We start from the raw sequence: 25,999 nt of genomic DNA, 5'->3' as shown, positions 1-25,999 counted from the left end.
CGTATGGAGTGTTTGTACCGACATGCATCGCGCGGTCTCTGTTTGCTGGACATCGTCGCCAAGATGAACCCCACGTAGAAAAGGACGCGGCGATTCCTGCACGATTTCTGCACAAATTTCGCTCAAATTTGGCTCGGAACTTTGGGACAGAATGGCGAGCGCCAGTGGCTCGAAAGCAGAGTTCCACGTGGGAGCAGGAAAGTACAGACTCGTACGGAAAATCGGCAGCGGATCGTTCGGGGACATCTACCTAGGAATCAACATAACAAATGGCGAGGTGGGGCCTCTCTCTCTCGTCGCCAGCTCAGTTTTTCTCTGCCACTTTACCCTCGGGAATACCAACCGAAAATCCCTTCAAACCACCGGTCTTCTCGTCTCAAAAAGATCTACAAATCTTCCATTTTGTGTTTCAGGAGGTAGCAGTTAAGTTAGAGTCACAGAAGGCCCGGCATCCACAGCTCTTATACGAGAGCAAACTGTACAAAATTTTACAGGGAGGAGTCGGGATCCCTCACATTAGGTGAGTTTCTTTGTTCGGTTATATTTTTTTGCGAGTTATCACTCCAAAAATCGTGCAATATTTGTCACGCAGATGATGTAATAGATGTCTATGTATGCTTTTCTGTGAGCCAAGTTGATACAAATAGCCATTTTAGACGGTAAAAGAAAGATTAGAACAGGGAAAGGGTGCGAAGCTAGCAATGGCGTTCAGTTGTGAAATGAAAGTGGGGATCCCCACATATTCATAACCCAACTTATCGCTTATTTTTCTCTCCCCAAAGATTTTTATCTGGTATTATACAAACAAAACCAGCAGGAAATCTATAGATTACAAATCTAAGATTTTGTGCTACTGATTGTGTAACGTGGATGATTATTTTAGTCCCATTTCCTGGGGTATACAGAAAAGCTGGGGGCTAAGTGTGACGTAGTCTTGTGTAGTCTGTTGGCAACCAGGGTTTTTTGTATGGCCCGAATTATTGGGTGGGGCTGTAGGAATATTTAACTATTACTCATAACAGAACACTCTTTTGTCATCGGCTTTAGACAAGATAAAAACAGGTCTTAGGGTCGGGGCTGGTAAAATTGTTCAATTGTATGAAAAATTGTATTTCTGCGAGATTGCACCCCTACTTTTGCATGTGCAGTATATGTTACTACGTGTTTGTTTGCATGGTTAGACAACACCAATGTGACTCACTTGAATGCAGATTTGAGAGATTTTTTTTTTAAATCGAACTGCAATGCGAAAAATCAATGAACAATTGGTCCATGTTGCAGCCTTGTTTTGTGAATGATTGTTGTGTATGATTACTAGTATGAATATTTGGAATCCATAGTTGTACAGTAGAAACTGGTATATATGTGGTATGCTAGTACTTGTAAAATCTGCTGTAGTTAGTAGTTTCTCTCAAGCAAGAAAACTGACATTTTAAAAAAAAAGATTCCTCTATTTGATATGGAATTGCACAATACATTATTACGAATTGCGTTCAGGTCACTTAATGATTAATACTAGTACTACTATTACTAGTGCTTAATGCAGTCTTGGTAAAAAAGGGCCACAGTGTGGAAGAATCTTGCCTGTGTTGATGCATTTGGTCATGTGAGGATGTATTTGGTCATGTGAGGCACTGAACAGAATTACTAGGGACACCTGTCTTACCAAAACAGAAAACATGGCTTTGTAGTTATGCCCATTGTTTGTTTGTTTGTGCCAGGTCCATGTAAACAATGCATTGAGACCAAGGCTGCCATTGGCTAGCCAGCCTCCAAAACAATTTCTGGACTCAAAATACATTTAGAATAGTTACTAACTAACACTTTTCTTCATGGACAGATAATATGAAACCTGGGCCAAAGAAATTATTCCTGCATTGATTTGCTACATGTATGTTTCGTTTACTTTTAATCAAATTGGTAATTATGGTTATTAAGAGATAAGAAACCATTTCAAATCATCATTCAACGTAACATTTCACATGTAACTATTTTAATGTCATACCTGGGTTGCGAAAAAATTTGATGCTGGTGTAACAGACTGTGTGATAACTTGGGTTATCACATGGGGCTCTACTGTTATCACATGGGCTTCCATAGAATAATTCAAATGTACATGTATTTCAATTGCGCCATTGTTGGGTGGGCATGAAAAGGGTTTGTACTTCAGGTGATACAGAACACACTGTGTAGTACTCTGTATATAGTCAGCAAAAATCCACAAACACTTAGAAACACCTGCAGAATATAATTTTACATGCATTAGCCTGCATGTACAGGATGTTTTTCAAGCCCTGATTATGGAATCTCAATACTCCAGTTCAAACAATTTGATATTGTTGGTGGTGGGTACGGATGTTGTACTGTCAAGGTTTCATTAAAAACCTAAACAACACTCTATTCTGCACGTACAAAAACATAAGATAGCTGTGTTGTGATTTGAAGCTCGCTGAAAGCATCCACAGGAATTTGATATGGTAGAAATTTCAATATCTTTGACACGCCATTTCCGTAATGAAAGTAAAGCTTTTACTAGTTTTAAGTTCTGTGCAGAAATAGTGTGTGAACTTTCAACAATGTTGATAACGGTCACATATAACTGATGTGTTGAAAGAAAATCACCTGATCACTTCATGGAACCTAACAGTAGAAAACATGTTGTCCTTTCCAGCTTTGCAAAAATCAGTTATTTTTCACCTCTTTTCTGGGCTGTCTCTAGCTATCAATTTTGCTTTCCGTCCCACTCATTGTTTGGGAGTCAGTGTTGTTAATTTCCATTGTTGAATCTGTCATGTTAAGATTGTGAAGATACAATATCATGTCATCAAGTTCAGATTTTTTTAGATGGACAGGATTGTTATTTTCTTTGAACAGTAAGCCTCAAATTCAAAACATGTTTGTTTATTCAAGCAGGGAAAACAAGTAACCTCATGGACAGTATTGTTATTTTTCTTAATCGGTAAAAAAAACAGTCCACTATAGTGTGTTTTTTTTTGTTAATTTTCTGTTCCTCCTCCAGCAAGATACAGTACTGGTTCTATACTTCAGTTCTCACCACTTGTACATGGTAAAACCACCAACCTCTGTGTAAAATGAAAATGTACATTAGCTTCTGCTATACAAAAAATAATAATAAACCTAGCAACAAGGAAATCATGAACGCATCCATAGACATTTAAATTATTGGGATTAAAGCATGCACAGCTGTCTCAGTCATTTTCACATTACTCATTTGCATCTTTGGTTGCTGTGCATACCATTCCCCCCTCCGTAAAAGGGGTGTGGTCCTGACACACTGACATATTTCCTTGTATGTAATTTTACATACTGCTTAGCTACGAAAAATCAGGTGTATATAGAATATTTGATGACGACATACAAGACAAAGGGCTCTTGTCCCAAGAGATTAGTGTCAGAATGATGTCATGACCTTTGTGTGAGCAGGTGCTTGTGTGGTGTGGTATGTGCGTGCGTGTATGCACATATACATGTGTGCATGCATGTATGTAATTATTTATGCATGTGGGGGGGGGGGTCTATGTTTATGTATGTGTGTCACTGTGTGTGTGTATCTGTATGTTCCTTACCATTGAATGATTCAATTGCCAGTTTGATGTCTACCCCACCTGATTCAAACTCAAAGTCTTTTAGCTCTACTTTCCACAGTACATGTGCTAGGGTAGGAATTACATGCGATTCTAACAGTAGAAATCACGATGGGGGTCTGTAATGATATTTTAAAAAAAAGATTCCACTGAAAGACAGAGCTTCTCAATTTCGATTCATGTCACTTGCGATCAATGTATTTGCTTGAAATTTAAGATTTATAAATGGGAGACCAACACATTCCTACTGTGTCTCTAAATCTCTACCATAGGATTCTGTGCGACTGAGAGTGGAGTTTCTACCCTAACAATAATAACATATACATTGACTAAGGTATCGGGTATTTTTGGTTAGTGACCAGACAAGTGAGCTTGCGTTGTCTGGACGGTTTCCCCTCTGGATGGTCTATGCTTGTCCAAGTATTCACACAAAGAAAAGGACCACACATGAATAACATGAACATAATTTGTAGCCTGATTTGAATATTGTGTAACTTAGAATTTCATGTAGTGATGCAAGGTTTTTATAATGATAGCAAACACCATTTAGATTATGGGCTGTAGGCTTACATTAATGATTAACAAGTCGGAGTGCCCAGTAGCTTCAGTAGGTGTGTAGAGCCAAGCTGTCTGGCTCACGTTATCAGGTCAGGGTTCACGCAAATTAGCATATAGTGCGGTAGCATCAGTCTCATAGAAATGGCGGAAAACGAAGGAGACCACACCAAAATGAGACATAAGGATAGGATGCAAAAGATCATTTCTTACTTTAAAGTTTAAAGCTTCAATCATAAAAAATAGGTATCTTTGTAACTCTAATCCAGACAAGTTGAAAAATTTCACTACACTATAGGAATCAGGCTCTAGCTAGAAAGGAAATATACCATGCAATTGGTCACAACTGAAATCCAAGCGTCACTGGTGTACTGCTATACAGTGTACACCTTACAAGGTGTGTAAAACTTAAAATTTTGTCAGACTAGAAGAAAACTTTGTAAAGTGGGCCTGTATTTCAGAGATGGCTCACTGACAACCAGAGGCGGCGGCACCAAATTTCGTTTGGGGGGGCGAACTTTTACTGACAGAATTGTACGGCACATGTAGCGCCGAAGGCGCGACCATCCTAGGGGGGTCCGGGGGCATGCTCCCCCGGGAAAATTTGAAATCTTGACCCTCTAAAACGCCATTTCCTACGTTTTGGCGCGCAAATTTTGCTGCCAGACTAAGCTAAATTTGATGACAATTCTGTTAGAAAGACACATGGTTTTAGCGAGGGCGATGCCCCCCAAATATATTCACGATTCCGAGTGTCGAAGGTGCAAGCTGTCGCAAGGTTGGTCTGGGAAAATTTCAAAATCTGTACCCTCTGAAACGCCATTTTCTGTATTTTGGGGGACAAATTTTGCTGAGGGACTATGCTAAATCTAATGTCATTTTTGTGAATGAAAGAGATGTTAGAGGGCAATGACCCACGCCTCAACAAATTTTCACCATGTCGTTGTGAGCGCCGGAGGCACAAGTCATCGCTAGGGAGGTCCGGACAAAATTTTGAAATCTTGACCGCCTGAAACGTCATTTCCTGCATTTGAGGCCCACATTCTGCTTGTAAACCAAGTATAGTACGATAGTAAAATTTCTATTAGTTAAAAAGGTTTTTAAGAGCAACGCTCCCGCAACATATTGTCCTGCGCCGACATGGCCAAAGACACGAGCCGTCACAAGGGAACACTGGCAAAATTTTGAAATCGGGACTCTCTGAAACGTCATTTCTTGCGTTTTCAGGCGTAAATTTTCCCATTAGACTAGCTTGATTTAATGAAATTTCCATCATCAAAAAAATACACAAGGTTTCAGCTTGATTTTCTGGGGGGGCGACGCCCCCCCAACATATTTTTCGGGGGGGGGCAGCCGCCCCCCCTGCCCCCCCGGTGCCGCCGCCACTGCTGACAACAGTCCTCATTCCAAATGTAAGTTGGACCCAGACTGCTGATTATTTCTCACTCTCTGTCCCAGTATTAAGCAGCTTTAATTACCAGCTTGGTCCCAGGGTAGTTTGGGAAGCCAGGCCATGGGTGTTGCAGTCAATAATGACTGGTGGTCTCAGCTGTTTTAAGTTGATTACTAATGATAGTGGTAAATGAGAAATCAAGTAATCCCTAGGCATAGCTGCAAGGCATAGTGTAGATTATATTACACTTGTCTGGATATGTTTTGATATGATGTATGTCAATGTATAGCATTTGTAGAAATGTTTGGACATTGTCGTTACAAAATCTCTGCATACAAGTTAATACAACAATTCCACGAAATTGTCTTTGGAAGGGACGTAAAATGGGGGTCCCGTGCTCAAGGAGGCACCTCGACCATGTAAATCAGCCTCATTACCCAAGTATTGGGTACCTACTGGCTGCATATACACCAGATATTATTATTATCATAAAAATCTCTACACGGACAACAGCATTCTCTAAATCTTAATTAAGTTCCATAGGAAATGAATTCGGATACGGAAAGTCAGTTTTCTAGTGTAGTAGTAGTACAGGCTTATTAACGTTCATTATGTTCACGGAAAAGCTGTCGTAAAAATCCTTTTCCCTCTTAACGCCTAAAAAATATGGGCGATGACTCAGCCAACAGCATTTGCATGTCCGATTAACTGTTGACAGTATAATGTTGGCCCTAGTCTTGTGCAGGCAAAAAGATAACAGTTGGGGAGAACATATGCAGGACATGTCCTTGGCTGAAAATGGGTTCACAGCAAAATAAAAGTGTCCTGTGCAGCTGTCAACAGTGCGTTTTCTATTTCAGCGCTTCTAGGAATTGTGTGTGTATCGTCACCAATACCAGTAGTCCACAGCAACTAGAGCTTTAACAAAATGTTTTGAAGTGTGTGTATGTGATGGATTGAATGAACAGGGAAACTGCACATGGAAATGCAAATGTTTTTTGTTTACTGTAATGCATTTACGTTTTGTGGTTGGAAGAAAAAAGATTGTTCGCGATGTCTTTTAAGTTTGTGGTCAAAATAAGGGATGGAAAAGAACACAGGATGCTAGACAAGCATTTTTGTGATAGTTTTGAATCTGGGATAAAAGGGTACCATAAAAACTGTAAATGTTAAACCACCACGAACGTTTCAACATTTACTGTACTACACAACAAATCCTCAATTAGTACAGAGGGTGATTAAACGATAATCATACCAGTGTTGATCAAACGATAATCATACCAGTGTATTAATTTGTGCTACCAGCTGTTCTCTTCAATTCAGCTTTGTAGAAACAATATGGGGACCCACAGTTTTGATATTGTCTATAGCAATGTTTCATACTAGCCAAATACTGAAATAGGCATGTGAATGTTTTGTATTTGTATGTACATTAATCGGATACAATGTATCATACATGTACATATTTTACATAACAAACTGGTTTATCTTCTTCTGTGTACGAAACAAGATTTTTTTTAAACGCATATATGGATTTGTTTGGACCATATAAAGCTTGGCCCTGTTGCTAATAGGATATCATTTACGATCCAACCGGAAAATAGGACAGCCAAGAAATAGGTCAATTATGGATACTGCTTGCTGTATCTTGGTATATAAGAGGATACACTCTTTAATCATACTGAATAAAGCTGTGAGAATGTAGCTGGCATTTAAACATGTCCAGAAGAATTATTTTGATACTTACGATATGAAAAGTTATAAGGTATTGTGTTGCATTCTATGATTTTAAAACAGAAGATTTCACCCAGGGCCATCTACTGTTAATTTTTGTCCCACTCAGTGTTTGAGATCGGATCTTAAGTTTATTTTCGATGAATGTGTCATTTAAAGCTAACGAAAATACTGTAGCTTTTTCTCTACATGTGCTAGTATTTCATACGGTATGAAGTTTTTTTCTAACTATGTGATAAGATATTTCTCTGTTCTAACAAGCAAATTTCTGCCATGTAGAACAGGAATGGGTCCTGGCAACAGCCCTGATTTTGCCACATCATTTGCTAACATACAGCAATTGTTCCTTTGTAGCAACAAGTATATGAAGAAACATAACCTTTGCTGGAATGCAGGGGGACTAGGTCCCACAGCCATTGTATCAAAAGGAAGCTTGTGATTTTTTCTAACCGGATACCTGTAGAAATCTTTCTGCCTGGGTTTCCAATGCGACACTAGTTACGTAAATACCCCCTGTACTCTGGTTGCAGCAGGGCTATTGTTTACCAGCGAGGGTCAAGCGCTGGCTTTGTTTATTTTAGTTTATAGGTAAACAAACGAATGCCCGTGGACAATCCAACACCCAACACTGAGGTGTGCCCTTGTTGTGTTGTGTCCTTCAGGCTCAGTGGTGACCTTCAGGAGTTTGGCAAGGGTCTGAGATAGACAAAGTATTTTAAGCATGTTCTCCGCCAAAGTAACATGTTGCCAGCTGGCTTGTAGCGTACTGTAAATGTTGGAATTTATGCATTGCAGCATTGGTTTAAAAGTTTCGTCACTGCGAAATTGGAACCACTGCAAAAGTGCTTGTTCTGTCCGTACACCATGTTACACTCACTCACACTCACTATCCATGGTTAGAACAATGATAACAAATTAAAAACTACAACAAACGCCCCATTGTTGCTCTACCACAAAGTTAAATTGTAGGTAAAAACCTAAACTGAAGGCATTTACAGTATGCTTTTTTTCTTGGCATGTTCCAAGCTCTACTGCACTCCACTTTAAAACTGTATAGGCAAATGAAGGAAAATGCAATCTGTAATAGAATACACTTACATTGTAGAATGTACCTATTGTAAGATGTTGGTCAATAAGCTTTGTGACTCTTCCATTCAAATCGAATGGGGTATCAAAGTTGCAACTTTGGTTTAAAGTTTTAAAACAACATACCAGTATCATAGTAATCCAAGTACAGTATACTCTCTTGAGTTATGTTGTTCAACCACAACTCCACAAACAAATGCTACGAATTCGGAAAAACCTAACTTTCTTGGGGAAGCCAGAAAGAAATTGTGCTTGAGTTGTACATTGTAAGAAAATAGGGAACCCCAACCTTTAGGATCAAAAACACAACACTCATTTTTTAAGGCCTAACATTAGTAACAAAGGTGTGTCTATTCCATATAACCTTTTCTCCTCTGGTGTAATTGTGAATGTGTCCACACAACTGGATGATCAAGTACAATAGGTACAGGAGACTCCCATACAGGTGAAATGGTTCAGATATAATCAAGGCATGGCCTCTGCCCTATAGTGGGCTATATTCGTACTAAAGTTTGTACAGGCGATCCTTTCACATGGGAAAACTGAGTCATGTCATCTTGTGTTAGTCAGCATATTTGTATTTTGTCATTGCTGTGTTGAGATATATTTGTTGCAAACACGTTATTCTAAGAACGTTTTGAATTGGGTTGAGCAAGTTTTTGTTTGGTTGAGTTAAACTTAAAGATCTGTGCTTTGTATATCATTTCTGATGGTAAGTCATTATAGAAATGGGAAATTTCCAAGTCCCTGTAGCTCAACTGGTAGCAGCCTCACAGTTGAGCTCCTGGTTCCAAGTAGTTGGTAACTGGGATACTCTGGTTCAATCCTGGGTAGGGCATCTTGTTTGGGGCTGGACCGTCTTTCAGAAGAGGCATAATATTGGTTCCTGTGTACGAGGAGGTGCCTCGAGCATAACAAGCAAGGACTAGCAACCCCTCACTGTAAAAACATATATCCTGCTACTGAAATAGCAAGGAGACTTATGTGCTATACTACTTACTAGGCAGTACAAAGTGAACAACAACAATTGTGAGAAGTGTTCAACTTCATGTGCACACAGAATGACGTTGTTTTTTCTCACCTGTATGTAGTGTACATGCAACATTTAGTAACTACATATTGTAAGCCCATGTACTGATGTAGGCTTCATCTAGAACAGGTGTTACCAGCTGTACATGTCAGTAACACAGAAGCTTTTATCTATCGCCCCAGGGACAGTCGGCAAGTGTGCGTCATTGTATTGTAATTGATGGGGGGCGGCCGTATCGTCAAGGGTGCCCTTGCGTCATAGCTACCCGAGCGTTATGAAAATGCACTCGTCAGCAAAATGGCTGCATAGACAAATATTAAAACTCTGCTACATTCCTATGAATAATTACGTGACTAGAATGAAATTTCACCACGGAGGAATATCATTTTGATACTGGGTTATGAGCAAAGGCTTTATTATACTATTTATAGAAATTTATTAGAAAGTGTCATGAATGTGTTAACTGCCTAAGGCAGAGAATGTAACATTATACATAGCTGGCTGAATTTTGTACCCCACCCATTCATTAATAATGTAGATGGTTATCATCAGAGTGGGATAGGTGTTCGGTAATGTATGTCTTTGTGATTATGACAGATGCGACGTGATACATTATGGACGTCAGAAATAATGAATAAATGAAAACCTTTGTTTGACATTTTTGACATTCCAACTGAGCTAAGTACAGGTCACAATAACTTGACATGTTTACAACAAATACATGTTGGTACTGTATTGTAAGTTATGTAGCATGTACTAAAAAATAGGTTTGGCTTCTTCTCGCTTCTTGGTAATGGTGAAACTGAAAGTGGGGATTACATAGGTTCAGATACAGTCTGTTTATAAAAATTAAATGCATGAGGGATATGAATTTTTCAATGCTACTTTGAACTCCTATACTTATACCTAAAGAGAGGAAAGCTACTACATGTACATGTATCGGTATAACTAAAAGAAACATTTGTATCATAAAACACACATTACAGTCTATGATGAAGTCACCCTGTACCATATACTATCATAGAGATTGCACACGGCAGCTATATCAAATCATAACCAGTGTAATTTGATATTTAATGGCAGTGTCATTTCTGTCCTCCCAAAAAAGGACACAAAATACACTGTTACATTTTCCATATCTGGATGAGATGTACTTGACCAAAAAAGTCACTCTATTTCGGTGTTAGACTTGAGTTGAAGTGGGCAAGTTAATGTACCTGCCCCCTCAATTCTGAGCAAGTTGTTGTTAATAGAACATGATGTGGTACTTGTGATAGAGAGTGTACAGACAGGGTTTGTCACTTTAATTATAGAATGTCAAAAAAATGGGTGCCTTAGCATTTGCAGGAATTTTATTTGAACGAATTTTTTTGAAACTGCTCAGATCACCATGCGAAAACAATATGAGTTTTATGAAAAACACACGAATCACTAGGCAAAAATGTACAAATCTTATGTACGAATCACTGTGAAATGCACAAATTTTATGTGATACACACAAACCATATGTGAAACCGACCATTTGTTTGTTTCACGTTTCCACATAGTGATTCATGCGTTTTTCATAAAATTCATACGTTTTCACAGAGTGATTCATGTGTTTTTCATTAGATTTGTATGAATCTATTAAAATTCATGCAAATGCTTAGGCTCCCCTGACTCTGCATGGACAGATCGATTGTGAATCCAAATCAATTGTCTAGAAACAACAGCATCTGAAGACCATGTTTCCCCTCTTGTGTTGTCACAGATGGTATGGCCAGGAGAGGGACTACAATGTCCTGGTTATGGACCTGTTGGGGCCCAGCCTGGAGGATCTCTTCAACTTCTGCTCACGGCGCTTCACAATGAAGACAGTTCTCATGTTAGCAGACCAGGTGGGCAGACCTTTCCCATAGTACTGTACTTGAATAAATCACCAAAGATCTCCTGCTTCCATGATATGTTTAGAGTTTATCATAAGTCTTATTTATTAACATTGCATCTGTCCATTAACTTCTAAATCCTGACCACAGTTAAACATATGTGGGAAGTATATGACTGTAAAAACATAGATAAAAAATGCTGCATCCCCATGAGTAAGTAGCCTCTTCCATTGACCCATTGACCTGGACTGTCATGTCTGCTTAAACAACTATTGCTATTACTAGTATTAGTATTATCTCTGAACTCTGCTTCCTGTCAGTCACTCCAAGTAGACTGGCCTTTGCAGTAACACCATTTTCCCACTCGCCTTCTGCTACTCTACTGATGCTGTATTCAAATGATGACAGACAAACCTCAGAAAACATATCATCCATTTTCATGCAGTCAGTTACGATGATTGAGGTATTTTCAAGTCAGTATTATAACATTAACAATGTTGCCTTTTCTTTTGTCTGTTTCTGCAGATGATAGGTCGTATCGAGTATGTACACAACAAGAACTTCATCCACAGAGACATCAAACCAGACAACTTCCTCATGGGCATCGGCCGCCACTGTAACAAGGTGAGGCAAAGACATGCCCAAAATGCTCAAAAGGTAATTTTACACAGTTGTGGCCCTCCAACAGCTTGCAAGGCTTAAGTTGTTGGCATTCCTCCGAAACCATCGCTTGTAAAGCTTCTTCTCAGTAGAAACTATATATGCTGACTGAAAATTGGTCTTTGTCTTGTTGGTTGGTCACGAACAGACAGAAATGTTCTATTGTTGGCCACAGGACTGTGCCTCGAGGAACACTCTTATCATTGAATCTTCTGTAATTCATGTATGGAAAACTCATGACAAATTACAAGTCGTAACATCTACTTCGGCACGAATGAAAGGAAAAAAGATGGCGTTTTATGTAAAAAAATATCAGAACAATCACAAAGAAATCTCTTTTGTACCAAATTATAGAGTTTAGTCAAAGTGGTCAAATTGATTTTAAGGAAAGAGAAGGTGTAGACTTACTCCCACAACGTAAGTTCTCCTTTGATTGAAGACTAGGAACATTTTGGGTGTGTAGAGAAGAGTGTGCTGTTCTGTTTTGGAAGAAGACCTTACCTCTCCTCTCCTCAATTCCCACCACATTTCTTCCTACTGGACTTCCCACTCACCCTCCACAGTTAACAACAACATCTCCGGGTGTGCATTGTTCCCATCACTTTGTGTACTACTACTGTAACGGACGAGGTTTTCTCTCCCTCGCTTTGGCAAACTTCAGCTTTGCTTGAGAGGAGGGCCACAGCCAATTGGCCTGAATGGGTCCACTCACGCAGTTTTTTTCATTTTTACTTTCAGCCCACATTTGTCAGCCATGTTGTTGGAGAAACCACTGACTGTGCCATTTAGATAAAGAGACATAGACATGATTTTATATGCATGAAGGCAGGGTATAAAATATAGGTCCTTTTTAAGTTCTGGGCTCTTGCGTATGCAGTTTTGTGCACCCAAAATTGGAGTTGTGCACCAAATTTTTGACAGTAGGTGCACCTGGATACATCTTTGTAGTGGTGCGTAGGTATTCAGATACTTTTGTTATCTTAACATATACAGTTCACTATTCTTGTTGTTTGAAAGTTGGAATAAACCATTCCTTTGATGCCAATGTAATACTTGTTTTATATTTCAAAGTTAGTTATAGAATCTAGGTTTTTCACATTATTTTTCAAAATTTGAAATTCATTATGTTGGCACTGCATGCCAATATCAAGTGCGCCACACCAACTACTGGCATCGGCCTGAAACTCTGGACAACAGCACTTTTTCTTCTCAATTTGCTGCCATTCTACTTTATGATATAATGTGCACCCAAATTGTTTTCTGTGCACCTAAATTTTTATGTTACATGCACACTTCTATTTTTCTAACACAATGTTCTTGGCTCTTGAAACTGTTTGGGTGGTTTTATTTTCCTATTTCTTTTTGATAAACTCTCCGACTGCGAATTAATGACATTTCAAAATATGCATTTCCAATTAATACTACACTACAGAATTTCATCTGTAAAATTCAAAGCTTCTTTTTCCCTCCTACCAAAATAGGCAAAATAAGACTAAGACGAAATTAGATTTATTTACAGTATTCTTAGATACACATGTCTATGCCATCTCAAGGTCAGATATAAGTAATACAAGCCCAAGATGTAACGTTACAGAATTGTGGGGAGGTCAGATACCTAGCCAAACCCAGACATGTTTGCGTTGGCACTGTGGCTTCCCAAGAGCAGCGCCTCCTTGCATGCCCTCTGATGACTGCAGTCAGTTGAGAGAAATCACTGCAGACAGATACGGGGCAAACATTTACATAACAAAAATCATCCCGCGAAATATTACTTTCTCGGGTGGCGGACATGATAAATCGAAGACGAGATCAATGAGGCAAACAGACAAAACTTGTTTCTAAAATCAGCCCCAATTTAGATTTCCCTCAAACCACACAAATGTTCACAATATAAGATCAAATAATAAAAACAGATATACCAATTAAGAGTAGCAAAGACTGATCCCATTGTCCCTTAAGAGATGCAAAATGACAACATAATAATGCAAATATTTGACGGACATGCAGCTATTCTCTAATTGGTATGAGAAATTATGCTTTCATTGGTTGAACTGCCAATTATGATGGACAGTCTTTTGTTTGCCTCATTGAACTCGTCTAAGATCTATCATGGCCACCGTGTGAGAAATGTGTGTTATCAGACATTTCATTTAGACACACGGACACATAGAACACCTGACTGTCTTTCTGACTTTTTTTATTTTGTTTATGAGTTGTTCAAATACTTCTTGATCATTTTATCATGTTCTCTTTGTCACTTTTGATGCTTCTTCTATTTCTTGCACTGAATACATCTGCCTGTTTGTAATACCTTGCCCCGTTGTTCCAGGTTTTCCTGATAGATTTTGGCCTTGCAAAGAAGTACAGAGATAGCAAAACACGACAGCACATACCGTACCGGGAGGACAAGAACTTGACTGGCACGGCCCGATACGCCAGTATCAATGCACATCTCGGAATAGAGCAGAGGTGAGTGGGGTACTTCTGTCTGAAACACCCAATGCTCGAATATCTGAGTAGGAACTTTGGGGTTCATTGTTTGGCAGAATTCTATCACTTATGTAAGTGGTTACAAACTAATTATAGCATGGCAGGATTACAATGAAATTGTCAATGTTTTTTAGATGTTCTAAGTGTAACATGTAAGTACATTGTAGCATGGAAAATTCATTGCTGTTGTACTAAAAAAAGAAAAGGAAGGGGCCTTGTTTACCTTGTGATCAGTAGTAAACACAAAATCTTGTTCATTTGCTCACCTGCATTACAACTGGCCAACCAGTTTCACACATGTAGTTTGAAAGCAGCATAAGTCATTTCACAAATTCAACTGGGCATGCTCAGCAAGATGCTTTGTGGGTGATTTGTCAAATGTGATAGCCCCTAACTTGGAAACAATTCATGGAAACATACATGTTCAGATAAGTGCAGACGTATTGTGTCATAGGGGCCTTCGATTTTTACATACACAAATTACTCAAAATGTATCTTGCTGTGCTTGAGCATTCGGAAGAAAACCCAGATTGTTATCCAGTATTTGAAACTGATTCATCTGTAACTATTCTTTATCTGGATGTCTAACCCTCATCGACGTTTGTTTTTGTTGTTCCCTCCCCTCCCAGTCGGCGAGACGACATGGAGTCCCTGGGCTATGTGCTTATGTACTTCAACAGGTCGAGCCTCCCATGGCAGGGCCTGAAGGTAGGCGCTGTGCGTACTTGTACTAGCTGTCTTCTCCCCTCTGGTTGGTACGGCTGGTCGGATGGTAGATATGCTCCAAACGAAACCCCCACTTATAGTACAGTCCCCAGTTGGAAAGGGGACCCTCGGTGTAGTAAATAGGCTGTTTTTTGGTGCTTACTTGAGTGGGCCCTTTTGGACACCATGCAGTTACCAGACTATTTTGGGGGCACGGTCGGGCCCTGAATTTTTTTAACTCGTTAGTTAAAATCAACTTTTATAAGTTTTTTTCCAATTTCAAATTTCTTGTAACTGCTACATGATATAACTTTTCTTGCCCATGTTGCATATGACCAACAATGTTCAAATGTCAATATCAGAAAAGAATCATTTAGGGAACTACCTACGATGTACAGCCAAAAAAATGTATGCGTGGCGAACATTTTAAATGGTCAAATTTGCCAAGTCAGCCTTACTTCAGAGGTTTTGCCAATGATTTAATAGGGAGGTGAACAGCTAAATTCCTATGTTCGGCATATTGTTTTTAGATAGAAACGAAAAATGTATAGTAAGCTTTTTAATGGAGCATTCATCCTAAAGGGTGTACCAGCCTTTGCATAACTGTTACAGTAGTTCTTAGTAGTGTGACTGTATATGATGGGTTTGTGCATGTTGCTTTGACTGCACAGAGTTTACTATAAAACATTATGTTTCCCTGCGTTACACGAAAATATTAAGTCCCTACCCATTTTAACATTTACTATGGTTTCCCTATTGTCTTTATCGCATTATTCCATTTCCTTAAAGTTTTGCTAAGCCTTAGTTAAGTTTAAGTCCTTCTCGCACCAGATGGTGCATCACTACGCCCATCTCTGTTCCTGTAGCCCTGGCCCACACAACTTTTTGCAGTCACTATAGCAGGGGGCTAGAGTAGTCTGCTGTTAGTGGTCTGTGTGTTCAACTATGGGCCACATTGAAATATGCTAATTGAAGGCTATATGTATCCTCTGGTTAGGTAAAACAAACAAAACCTGAAATGTTTGAAGGGGGTGGGTTGCGTAAAATGAAATCCCTGTATACAGTAATATAAGGTATGCCTTACCTCCTGCAACACAAATCTCCCTACTTTCAACATAGTCATCATGTAAAATAGTAAGTCTGTATATATCTTCAAAACAGTTGTCTGGCATTACCCCAGCTATCACTCCTTTTTTGTCAGTATAACACAAATTCTCCCTACTGTAAACATAGCCATACATATTTAAGAGCTAGTCTGTTTAAAAATATATGTTTATCTACAAAAGAATTCAAGCTTTTGTGTCTGGCATTCACCCTATCTCCTTTTTTGGTGGGTCTTCAAAGTCAGTTGACCCATATCCTGGGGGTAACTCGGCCACAAGAGACAGAGAGTCTTCAGTTTTCCTTCAGTGAAGCAGTGTGCATTCATTGTTTCTCATTTTTATCTCTTTGTGCGATCAGTTGCCCCTTTCTCGTTCCATTCTGTAACTCTAGCCCCCCTTTCCCCTAAGCTATGTCTCCAATGATGGTTGAAATTTCCCCAGATGAGTTGTGTATGCCGCTTGTCTTGATGTGACACCTTCATCTTTACATATTATACAGTTCTTAAAGGTTGAGTCTGCTTTGAGTGTCTGCCCATTATTTTTTCTTACTTTATTGAACTTGTAGACAAGTATGTTGCTTCCGAGAATATCATAGGGTGCACAACTTGTCACAAAGCTAACACCTTACTCCCTCTCTTCAGAACTTGAATTGGAAATTCTATAGCTCACTTCAAAATTTAAAAATGTTTGACACCACAAAGGTCAGGAAAATGCTGTATGTGCACAGATTACTCTTGTAAAATGATACCTTTATGTACGTAAACATACACAAATATCGTAGGTGTATGGACAGCCAAAAAGTAGGCGTACTGCTCCAATTTTACTTGCACCCAGTACAGGGCTCTAGCCAGCGTCCGTTTTTCCGTCAATTGACGGAAATTTGCTGCGTCTGACGGAAAGAATTTAAAACCAATCCGTCAACCTTGACGGACAAAAATTCTTGGTGGAAGTTTCATGCGGCTTGGGGACGCCGTAAAAGCCTCACACTGTTTGTTTTGCTATTGTTATGATTGTTGACAATGTGTGTCGGCGCCCTTTTGCATACGATAATCTCATTAAAACCCGTTTTTCAAGGTTTCACTTCAGTCCTTCTAATTAATTTTCGCGGTTTTCGCGAAGATTGTAATTGGCTGACGGAAAAAAATTTTGAGTTGGCTAAAGCCCTGACCCAGTATTTCTGGCTCTGGTTTATCTAGTTAACTTTCTGAAATACAGAAGCAATTTAAAACTCAGACTTTGTTCATTTTACAAATGAAATGTAACGATAGACAAACATGGGCAGAATTCCCGTACACTCAATCTTTAAATCCTTAATGTCTCTAGGGTACTGTGAGTAACTTAGAGGGCATCGAAGGTATGTAGATGTGCAGTTGATATGTTCTTCCCATAGTGACAAGACCAAAATAAAGTTACGCAACTTCCCGACCCCTTTTCCCCGTGTATTTTGACATAATGTGATAAAGATAATTCCCAGTACACTACAATAACGTGGGGTCTTATGACAACAACTTTATTTTTCAAGCGTTTTAAGTATCGTTATATGTTGTTATTGGTTTTGGTTTTCCTCTCAAATCTTGCATTCTGCAAATAATTTGAGGCATGTATTCTGATTTGCAAACCTAGACACACACAACGACAACCGAAAGTAATATCTAGTTTAAGAATTATGCCTAATCTGTTTGACACTTCTAGTCAGTTTGTTGCTTTAGTTTTGCCCATTCATACAATATTAACAAGTCAAGTTTACCAAAGGCCTTTCTTCTAACCTACATTTAAGTTTCACGCATGATAGGTAAAGAAATAAGCATTTAAAAACAAGACTCGTATATGTGTGTGTCTGCATATAACAGCCTTTATGTTTCTGTATTGTGTAAGGTGGCCCCACTTTGAAGTGCTTATTAACTGCAGGCTATTACATTCAATCTAATGTACCCAATTGGTGTTCAGGGAAACATGCAAATAACGTCTTCGCAATTATCCCTCGTTTCTACACAGGCCGCGACCAAAAAGCAGAAGTACGAGAAAATTAGCGAGAAGAAAATGTCGACGCCAGTGGAGGTCCTATGTAAGGTAAGCGATAGAATCCGTTCCACGTGCCATTTCGTAATGTCTGTAGAAACCTGTAGTGTTGGATGATGTCTGAACCACAACCTTGTCTGTCCATGGCTTTCCATGTGAAGAAAATGACCACTCCACTCGAAGCTCTATGTAAGGTGGGTAGTCTATAGTCTCTTCTCACCACTTGGAGGGGGAGGTGGGAACTCTGCTTGCTATCCGTAGTTGAGCGTACTAACGTTACAACAGCGGTCAGTTGTAACTGTCCACCAAAATGTCAACAACACGACGTTCTGTGGTCAACATCTCTGGTCAGCTTGTGGACATCTAAGAAAACGTACCAGAGACATTCTTGCCCATGTTTTTTGGAGATGTGATTTTTTTCAGTTTTCTTTACGAGGAATAAAAAAACAAATTGCATTTTGCTTGTCACCCATGGAAATAGTACCCAAAAAGGCCACAAATTTTCACTATTTTATATGCAATTCTTAACAAATTCTTGACAGTCAGTTTGGCATCAAATTTTCCATATAATGTCGGCATTTGTGGACTTTTTAGTCTAGAAGTCAGGAGGAACTATTTGAACACAGTGAAACCTATGGCATAGGAATGTTTGTTAAATTTTGGCGACACCACAGGAGTGAGCCTTATAGGATATCTAAAACTTAACTTGTCCTACAGGGCATAGAAATTATCATACCTCCATAGGGAATGTTTGTTAATTTTTGGCGACACCTCAGGAGCTCGCCTGACAGGATATTTGCATATGTCCTGCAGGGCTTCCCAGCGGAGTTTGCGATGTACCTGAACTATTGCCGGGGGCTGCGGTTCGAGGAGGCACCAGACTACATGTACCTGCGCCAGCTGTTCCGGATCCTGTTCCGCACCCTGAACCACCAGTACGACTACACGTTTGACTGGACCATGCTGAAGCAGAAGGCGGCCGCGCAGGCGGGGAGCGCAGGGCAGGCCCCCATCGCACCCACACCCACCAAACACACCGAGAGCAAGACCAAAAGTAAAGGTAAATCTTTGCACCCACACCCACCAAACACACCAAAAGCAAGACCAAAAGTAAAGGTAAATCAAATGTGGAAGAACTTAACCATACTGTCTTTATTAGTGTACATCCTTTTCAGTACACAAAATATTGTCAAAACCAAAAGATGTCCTTTCCAAAGTTCCACAAATACACATTGAGAGCAAGATCAAAAGTAAACGGAACAACTTTGCCATTCTGTCTTTATTGTTGTACATCCTTTTCAGACTTTTCAAAATCAAAAAGTTGTCACAAGTCTTTCTGTGGGTGCATATTTTATTTGAGGATATTTTCCAGACAATATTGGAAAAGGACCTGAAATCAGACAGAAATGTAGTTGCATAATTATGTAGCTTTGAACAGCTTGGAAATATTGCATTTTACCTAAGACAACTGGCTAAAGCCAAATCCCTGCCCGTAATGACCGGAACATTTTTAAGCTTGTGGAGACATAAGTCTTGTCTCCAATGGCTTGAACTATGATTTATTGAAATGCGTAAAATCTACATCCACTTCCGTCCATGTTGGACCATGGCATCACATGAAAATGCTCTATATGCCATCAATTTTTGCTAAAAGCAACACCATATGAATGCAGCACTGTTACATAGACTTATAAATGATGTATTTTCTCTGATGTGTAGACTTATAAATGACGTCTAACCCCCATGGGATGGGGAACAACAGAAGTTAAACCGGATACTGAGTGAGTGAGTTTCCTTATCACTTCACAAGTTAGCCTGAATTGTATAATTCAGACATTATGCTTTGTAGCCCAAAAATTTCCTTTTTTTCTCTCCCTTTCCTACAGGACGCTGAGGTGACATTCAGTGCAGGAGTGAGGAAAAAACACATGATTCCTGATGTGAATGAAGATGGTTGTTTCGACTAGGGGGAGACTGAGAGATGTAGACTTGGTTTCCCCGTGTGTGCAGGAGAGTAGTAGAGACATTATTGCAGTGTTCCATGAAAAAAAAAAACCTATCTGGGACTGAAGGAAGAAAACACGACAGAGAGAGAGAGAGAAGACACCTTGGCTACACAAGAATACTTAAAGAAAAAAACACTGTTGTTATAAACTCTTGACTTGTATAAATGGAAAACCTACTTACTGACATGCGAAACTCAACGTGGCCCCCTGGCGGTGATTTGCTGTACTGACTAGGACGGACGGATGTCGGCGCTTAATAAGTAGACAACTGTAAATATGTATAAGCCTTGTTATTTTTCTGATACTACTGTCAGCAAAGTATGTATATGTTTTAAACCCTGCGGAGGATGGTGTTGGGAGTACTTTAATAAACAAATAAGTGAAAAATGGTACCAGGAGGCCGCGTCCGTCCGTCCTAGCCAACAACGAATCACCGCCCGGATGGGTCACCCACTTTGCATATATGATAATTAAGGACATTTTGTTGCCTCAAGTATTGCTGTATGTGATTGTGTATGTTGTCTGTTGTTAGTCCCATGTTGTACAGTGAGGCTGTACAATAAGCACTAGTTGTGAAATTTCCAGACCCAATCCTTGTAGATGTATTTTTTGAGACAGCTCTTCAGTCAATGAGAAAGCCATTTCAATCCACTGTTCTTATATACACACATGCACCGAATAATGATGATAGCAAGTCCTTACGACTAGTTCTGCACGGGAAAGTTTCTTCTCTTAGCACAAAGGATCCTTTTGTTTTCAGTTAAAAATCATGCAGGCAAAGTTGTAAGGTAGAGAGAAGAGAGAGCCTTTTCTTGGGAAAGGGAAATATAGACTGTCCTTTTTTGTACTACATGGTAATATGGTAAACTTAGTGGTAAAAGTTCGTACACATTAGGAGTAACTTAAGAACAAGAGCTGTTGTTCCCTTTTCTCCCCAATGCCTTTTCATTCTCCATGTAGATCTTCCCTTTTTTCATTTGTGAATCTTGCAGTGATACATAAATTAAAATGTATAAAATTTTCAATGTGTCGTGCTCTGTTGTTTTGCAACAAGTCCATATTTTCATGCAATTTGTCTTATTATCAAAGTCGTATTTAAAAATTTAAGATTGAGGTATTTGCGTGATTTGACTTGCCATACCTTGTTCGGGTGTAAAAAAAAACAACCAATGAAAGCACAAGCTTTTTCCTTGTGTTAAAACTCAAATTTTGTTCTGTTCAGAAAAGCTATATACGTTGCCTCACAGACTACCATAAGGAAAGCCTTATCTCCAAGTAGATCTACATGCATTGGTGGTAAGACAGTACCCAGGAGTCAGAACAGTATCCAACCGGCCAACAGCATCAAATTACAACAAAATGGCACCAGAGCAATTGGACACTGTTAGCAGGTTGGGTACTATTCACAGCGATACACCTGCCCCTGTGCGGCACAGACAGTTGGTCAATTAACTCAATTTTGGATGATCATCAGAGGAGTTATGCAAAGGAGCACGTATGCTAATGAGGGCAAGGGTATAAAAGGGGGAGATAATATCACAATGGCGCACAGTTTGCCTCATACAGGACTCGAAATAGTTTTTTTCTGCATACCTGCACTGGTGCAGGTAACATTGAAAATTACCTGCACCAGGCAAATTTTACCTACACCACTCTAAATTTAGGAAGTAAGGATCATACTAAAATCGTTCAGGAACCATTGCTGTTTTTTCTTTTATACTCTGTAGGCGGTAACAGTCAATGCAGCTAATAACAATCCATATACACCTACATTGATGTATAAAACCCAGTACATGGACCAGTGCAGGTAGACACCGGAAATACCTGCACAGCTCCAATTTTACCTGCATATGCAGGTGGTATTTCGAGCCCTGTCATACATCCATGAAATATTCAGAGCTTTTGTAAATTTTATGCAAATGACTTACACATTTATCGTCTAACCTTCATCGACGTGACTTGCACATTTACATAATTTTTTCATGGTGATGGTTATCATTGACGTGCACATGTGACTAACGTGCACATGTCACAAGTATCAGATTCCCATTAAGCGATTTTGCAATTTTTGCATATATTATGCAAATTAGTTCACATTTGCATATTTGGTATCTGTGTTACATCTATTTACATGTGTTGCATTATTGAAATGTGATTATACAATTCCCTCGTTAATTATGCAAGTCAAGTCCTCATTTGCATAACATGTATATAATTATGAACATGTTAGCCTAAGCTACCTGCATACCTAAAATGATGGCAAAAATGCGTCGATTTGTCCCTAGGGCCGGTACAGGCCGTTTAGATTCCTCTCCCGGCGTTTTTTTCCTTTCCCGACATATTTTCCTTTGCCGTCGTATTCCCGGATAAAAATCGCGAATCGACGTTCACCCCCCCCCCCCCCCCCACAAAAACACACACACACCTAACCCAAAAAAAAATTTCATTTCGCCAAGGCCCTAGAGACGCCGGTGAAGGAGGCTAGGCTAGTCTAAAAAAATCAATTGTTTCAGACATCCCAGGCAACGCCGATATCAAGACGTCAGTGCTCAAGCCATGTTTTGATTTTTGAGCGAACTTTCAAGCTAAGATTCAACGGCACAAAAGTTACCTTCTGTCAATGGTTACATGGCACAGTGGTGCTTAACCATGGAATACAATCAAGCCTGTCTATATCGGCCAATCAAGGGACTGGAGAAATATGGTCACTATAGACAGGTGGCCACTATGAGAAAATGCTGATCAATTGACCACGGGCAATAAGTTACACATGATTTCAGTACTCACTAATCTTTCTCACCCAGTAACATTGTCTCAAAATTCAACAGACCCTATCAAAGTCCAATCTACTGATTGATATTGATTATTGTCATGCGAAATGTTGGTAAATTCGCCGACAAACGACTTGCGCTATATAACGTTCAAGTACGCGTATCTTCCGCTACTGGCAAAATGATTCTGTCGGGAACTCCAAATCCTCTGGCAAACTACAATATCAAACAAATGGTTGACCTACGGCCCCTGTATGGTCGCAATAGGCAGTGTATCTGTATCTACGACATTGGAAATCGTGTGGCCGTGGCCGCGTCGGACAGGTGGCCGCTATAGACTATTTCTTAATGCTTAGGTCAATGGGAAAAATCCAAGGGACCGACAAAAAGTGGCCGCAATGGCCAGGTGGTTGTTATGGAAAGGTGGCCGCTAATTACAGGTTTGACTGTATGTAATACCGGCTGTATATTCCCTTTTAATGAAGCAAAACTCTGACACGTTGTTAACCTTAATGCCAAATTTTATTTGAAGTCACCAAAATCATCAACAGGAATTCTACACCTTTGCAAAGAACAAGTAGTTTTATAGAGAACAGCAATAACTAAAATACTCTTCTTTCGAGACGGTTATAAAAGCTTTAACTTGCGAACTTACATACCGGGATTTACCTCAATGGACTTAGATAGTAAATTTGAATACATTATGACATGTGACAACCCCTGTATGGTATACATAGGAAACTATATTAAAGAATGTCTGGACGCTAGAAATCCCTCCAATGATTGTAAAATACCATTTTCATCCCATACTATGCACCCTTGTATTACTTAGATTAGCCTTATAGAACTGTAGTTATGTATTAGTAGATGCCATACTTTGTACCTTGTACAATTGTTGCGCAATAAAGTTATCATGTAATATAAGAAACTAATAAAACTGAATCCCTCTATCCCTTAATACACCGATTAAACTTCGTGTGACATGTAGGCGGCGTTCGACTTGTCAAAGTTATAGGGCCTTCACATTGAAACCGAATTAGCAGGAATCAAGCAGAACCAGCCGGAATGAAGTATTTGCAAAATTCGTGCCACATTCAGGTGGCTTGTTATCGAAAGGAGATAAGAATGTTTCGAATAATGTTGGAATGCCGTAGAATGCAGTCATACTGCAGTTAGAATAGTTAGAATACATTTAGAATACACATTGAATGTCGTTAGAAATTTTTTCACTTCAAATGCACCCTGAAAGTTTTTAACATGTCAAAAACTTTCGAACCAGCCAAAAGAATGGGCACAAATATCTGGAATGCAGTTAGAATTTCTAGAATGCACTACGAATCCCCAGGAATAGAAAATAATTTTCATTCTGACGGCATTCCGGCTCATTCTTGCTCTCGTGTGAAGGGGCCTTAAAGCATCGCGTAAAGGAACTAAAGCTAAACAAAGGGCTATAGAAAGAAATTTCAAGTAAGGCTTTCGTTTCACATGATTCTTTTCCTTTTTTAGATTCGCTTAAGGTCTCATTGATGCGTTTTTTCTTCCCATAGACTTCTATGATATAATACGTGTTTTACATGCGCGTTCATGATGAAGCTACAGGAAACCTCCCCATATTATTAATTCTTTATTGAGTACACTTTTTTCCCCAGATCGTGAGAAAAAATTGCCAATGACCAATAAACATACGTTCTTTGTTTATAGCAATTACAAACTACACTTTGTCACTCCCCGAAAGAGGCACTTTTTCGCTGTTCGTGTGCAACCGCACCACTCAGAACCTAGGACTGTGTACCTCCGACATTGCGCGCGGTTGCCAAACTGCTAATTTCTTCAGTTACAAGCAAACTTTCACCTAACGTTTGAGATCAGTTGGACTGACTTAAGGGGAATTTCTCACCGCTAAAAACACACGTCCGTACAGCCGTTTATTTTTTGGGGTCGGATCTATTTTAGCCCACTCGGAGTAATGCATGAATGAGACCTTAACGGTTTTGTGAATGTAATGTGGTGATGGGTATTGGTATGCTGTTTCAAATATTGATGAACAGTTATCGTTATGGAAACTGAGGCGCCCTTTCCTCTAGACGGCGATCGTTGAGCAACCGTTCAGCGACCAAAATTGGATTCATGTGCCCCTTGATTTTACATACATGTATATTGGAATATGATGTCATATGTAAAATATGACTTGAAAGACAACAGAACACACCAAAAAGTGAAGAAAAAAATCGTTCTTTGTGAAATTCGTTGAGCGATTTGTGAAATCTTTGGTCGCTCAGTGGTTGCAGAGCGGTCGCAGCCTCTAGTGTGATAAGGTGGGTTCACACGTGCGTATATATTCAAGTCCGTTTGAGGTCCGTATGGAAGTCTTAGCCTCTGTCAGGCACCTCAGGTTACCAGAAAAATAATAGAAATTGGACAAATACAGCCAGATAACATGCCAGCGAAGTTAGCTGGTCGCAAACCACACACCTCGGCCAGCTAACTCCTCTGCCATGTTATGTGTTTATATTTGTCCAATTTCTACTATTTTCCAGCGACATGTGGAGACTGGTAGAGGCTAAGAATTATATACGGACCTCATGCAAACTTGAATATATACGCACTTGTGAACCAGGCTATAGGGCCTTCACACTGAACCCGAACTAGCAGGAATCAAGCAGAACCACCTTGAATGAAAAATTTGCGCCACATTCGGGTGGGAATTCCAAACGGACCTTATATCCCCTTCACATGAGAAGGAATGAGCCGAAATGCCGTCAGAATAACTATTCTATTCCTGGGTATTTGTAGTGCATTCTAGACATTCTAAGTGCATTCCAGATATTCTTTTGGCCACATTCTGGCAGGATTTGAATTGGCTTGCTTGCCGTTTCGGTTCTCCATCGAATGAGATCAGAATGTTTCGAATAATGTTGGAATGCCGTAGAATACTGTCATGCAGCAGTTAGAATACACTTTGAATGTTCGATATGTC

At 39.5% G+C, this 25,999-nt stretch overlaps 1 protein-coding gene and 1 non-coding gene across 7 annotated transcripts; both read left to right on the top strand.

Annotated features, from left to right (window-relative positions):
• LOC118413323 (casein kinase I) lies at positions 1-21,276 on the top strand. 6 transcript variants are annotated; one of them, XM_035816633.1, is made up of 9 exons: positions 1-277; positions 414-520; positions 11,154-11,280; positions 11,794-11,925; positions 14,258-14,397; positions 15,048-15,135; positions 18,222-18,296; positions 19,059-19,361; positions 20,132-21,276. In XM_035816633.1, exons 1-9 carry the CDS (start codon positions 152-154, stop codon positions 20,210-20,212), a joined length of 1,179 nt encoding a protein of 392 aa, XP_035672526.1. In that variant the 5' UTR covers positions 1-151; the 3' UTR covers positions 20,213-21,276. The 6 variants fall into 6 exon arrangements, with proteins under 6 accessions (XP_035672526.1, XP_035672528.1, XP_035672527.1 ...); XM_035816635.1 differs by having other exon boundaries at positions 2-277; positions 11,794-11,892; XM_035816634.1 differs by having other exon boundaries at positions 2-277; positions 15,048-15,126.
• On the top strand, positions 13,529-13,669 carry LOC118415067. Its single transcript, XR_004831069.1, has one exon.
• Positions 21,277-25,999: the final 4,723 nt, after the last annotated feature.

Source organism: Branchiostoma floridae, chromosome 4 (assembly GCF_000003815.2).
Source record: "Branchiostoma floridae strain S238N-H82 chromosome 4, Bfl_VNyyK, whole genome shotgun sequence".
Taxonomy (NCBI): Eukaryota; Metazoa; Chordata; class Leptocardii; order Amphioxiformes; family Branchiostomatidae; genus Branchiostoma; species Branchiostoma floridae.
This window is presented reverse-complemented; position numbering and strand designations above follow the sequence as displayed.

Coding starts and splice junctions, on each gene's coding strand:
- LOC118413323 (XM_035816633.1), top strand. CDS start 152: ATGGCGAGCGCCAGTGGCTCGAAAGCAGAGTTCCACGTGGGAGCAGGA. Junction 521..11,153: donor GTCGGGATCCCTCACATTAG/GTGAGTTTCTTT, acceptor GTGTTGTCACAG/ATGGTATGGCCAGGAGAGGG. Junction 19,362..20,131: donor AAGCAAGACCAAAAGTAAAG/GTAAATCAAATG, acceptor CCTTTCCTACAG/GACGCTGAGGTGACATTCAG.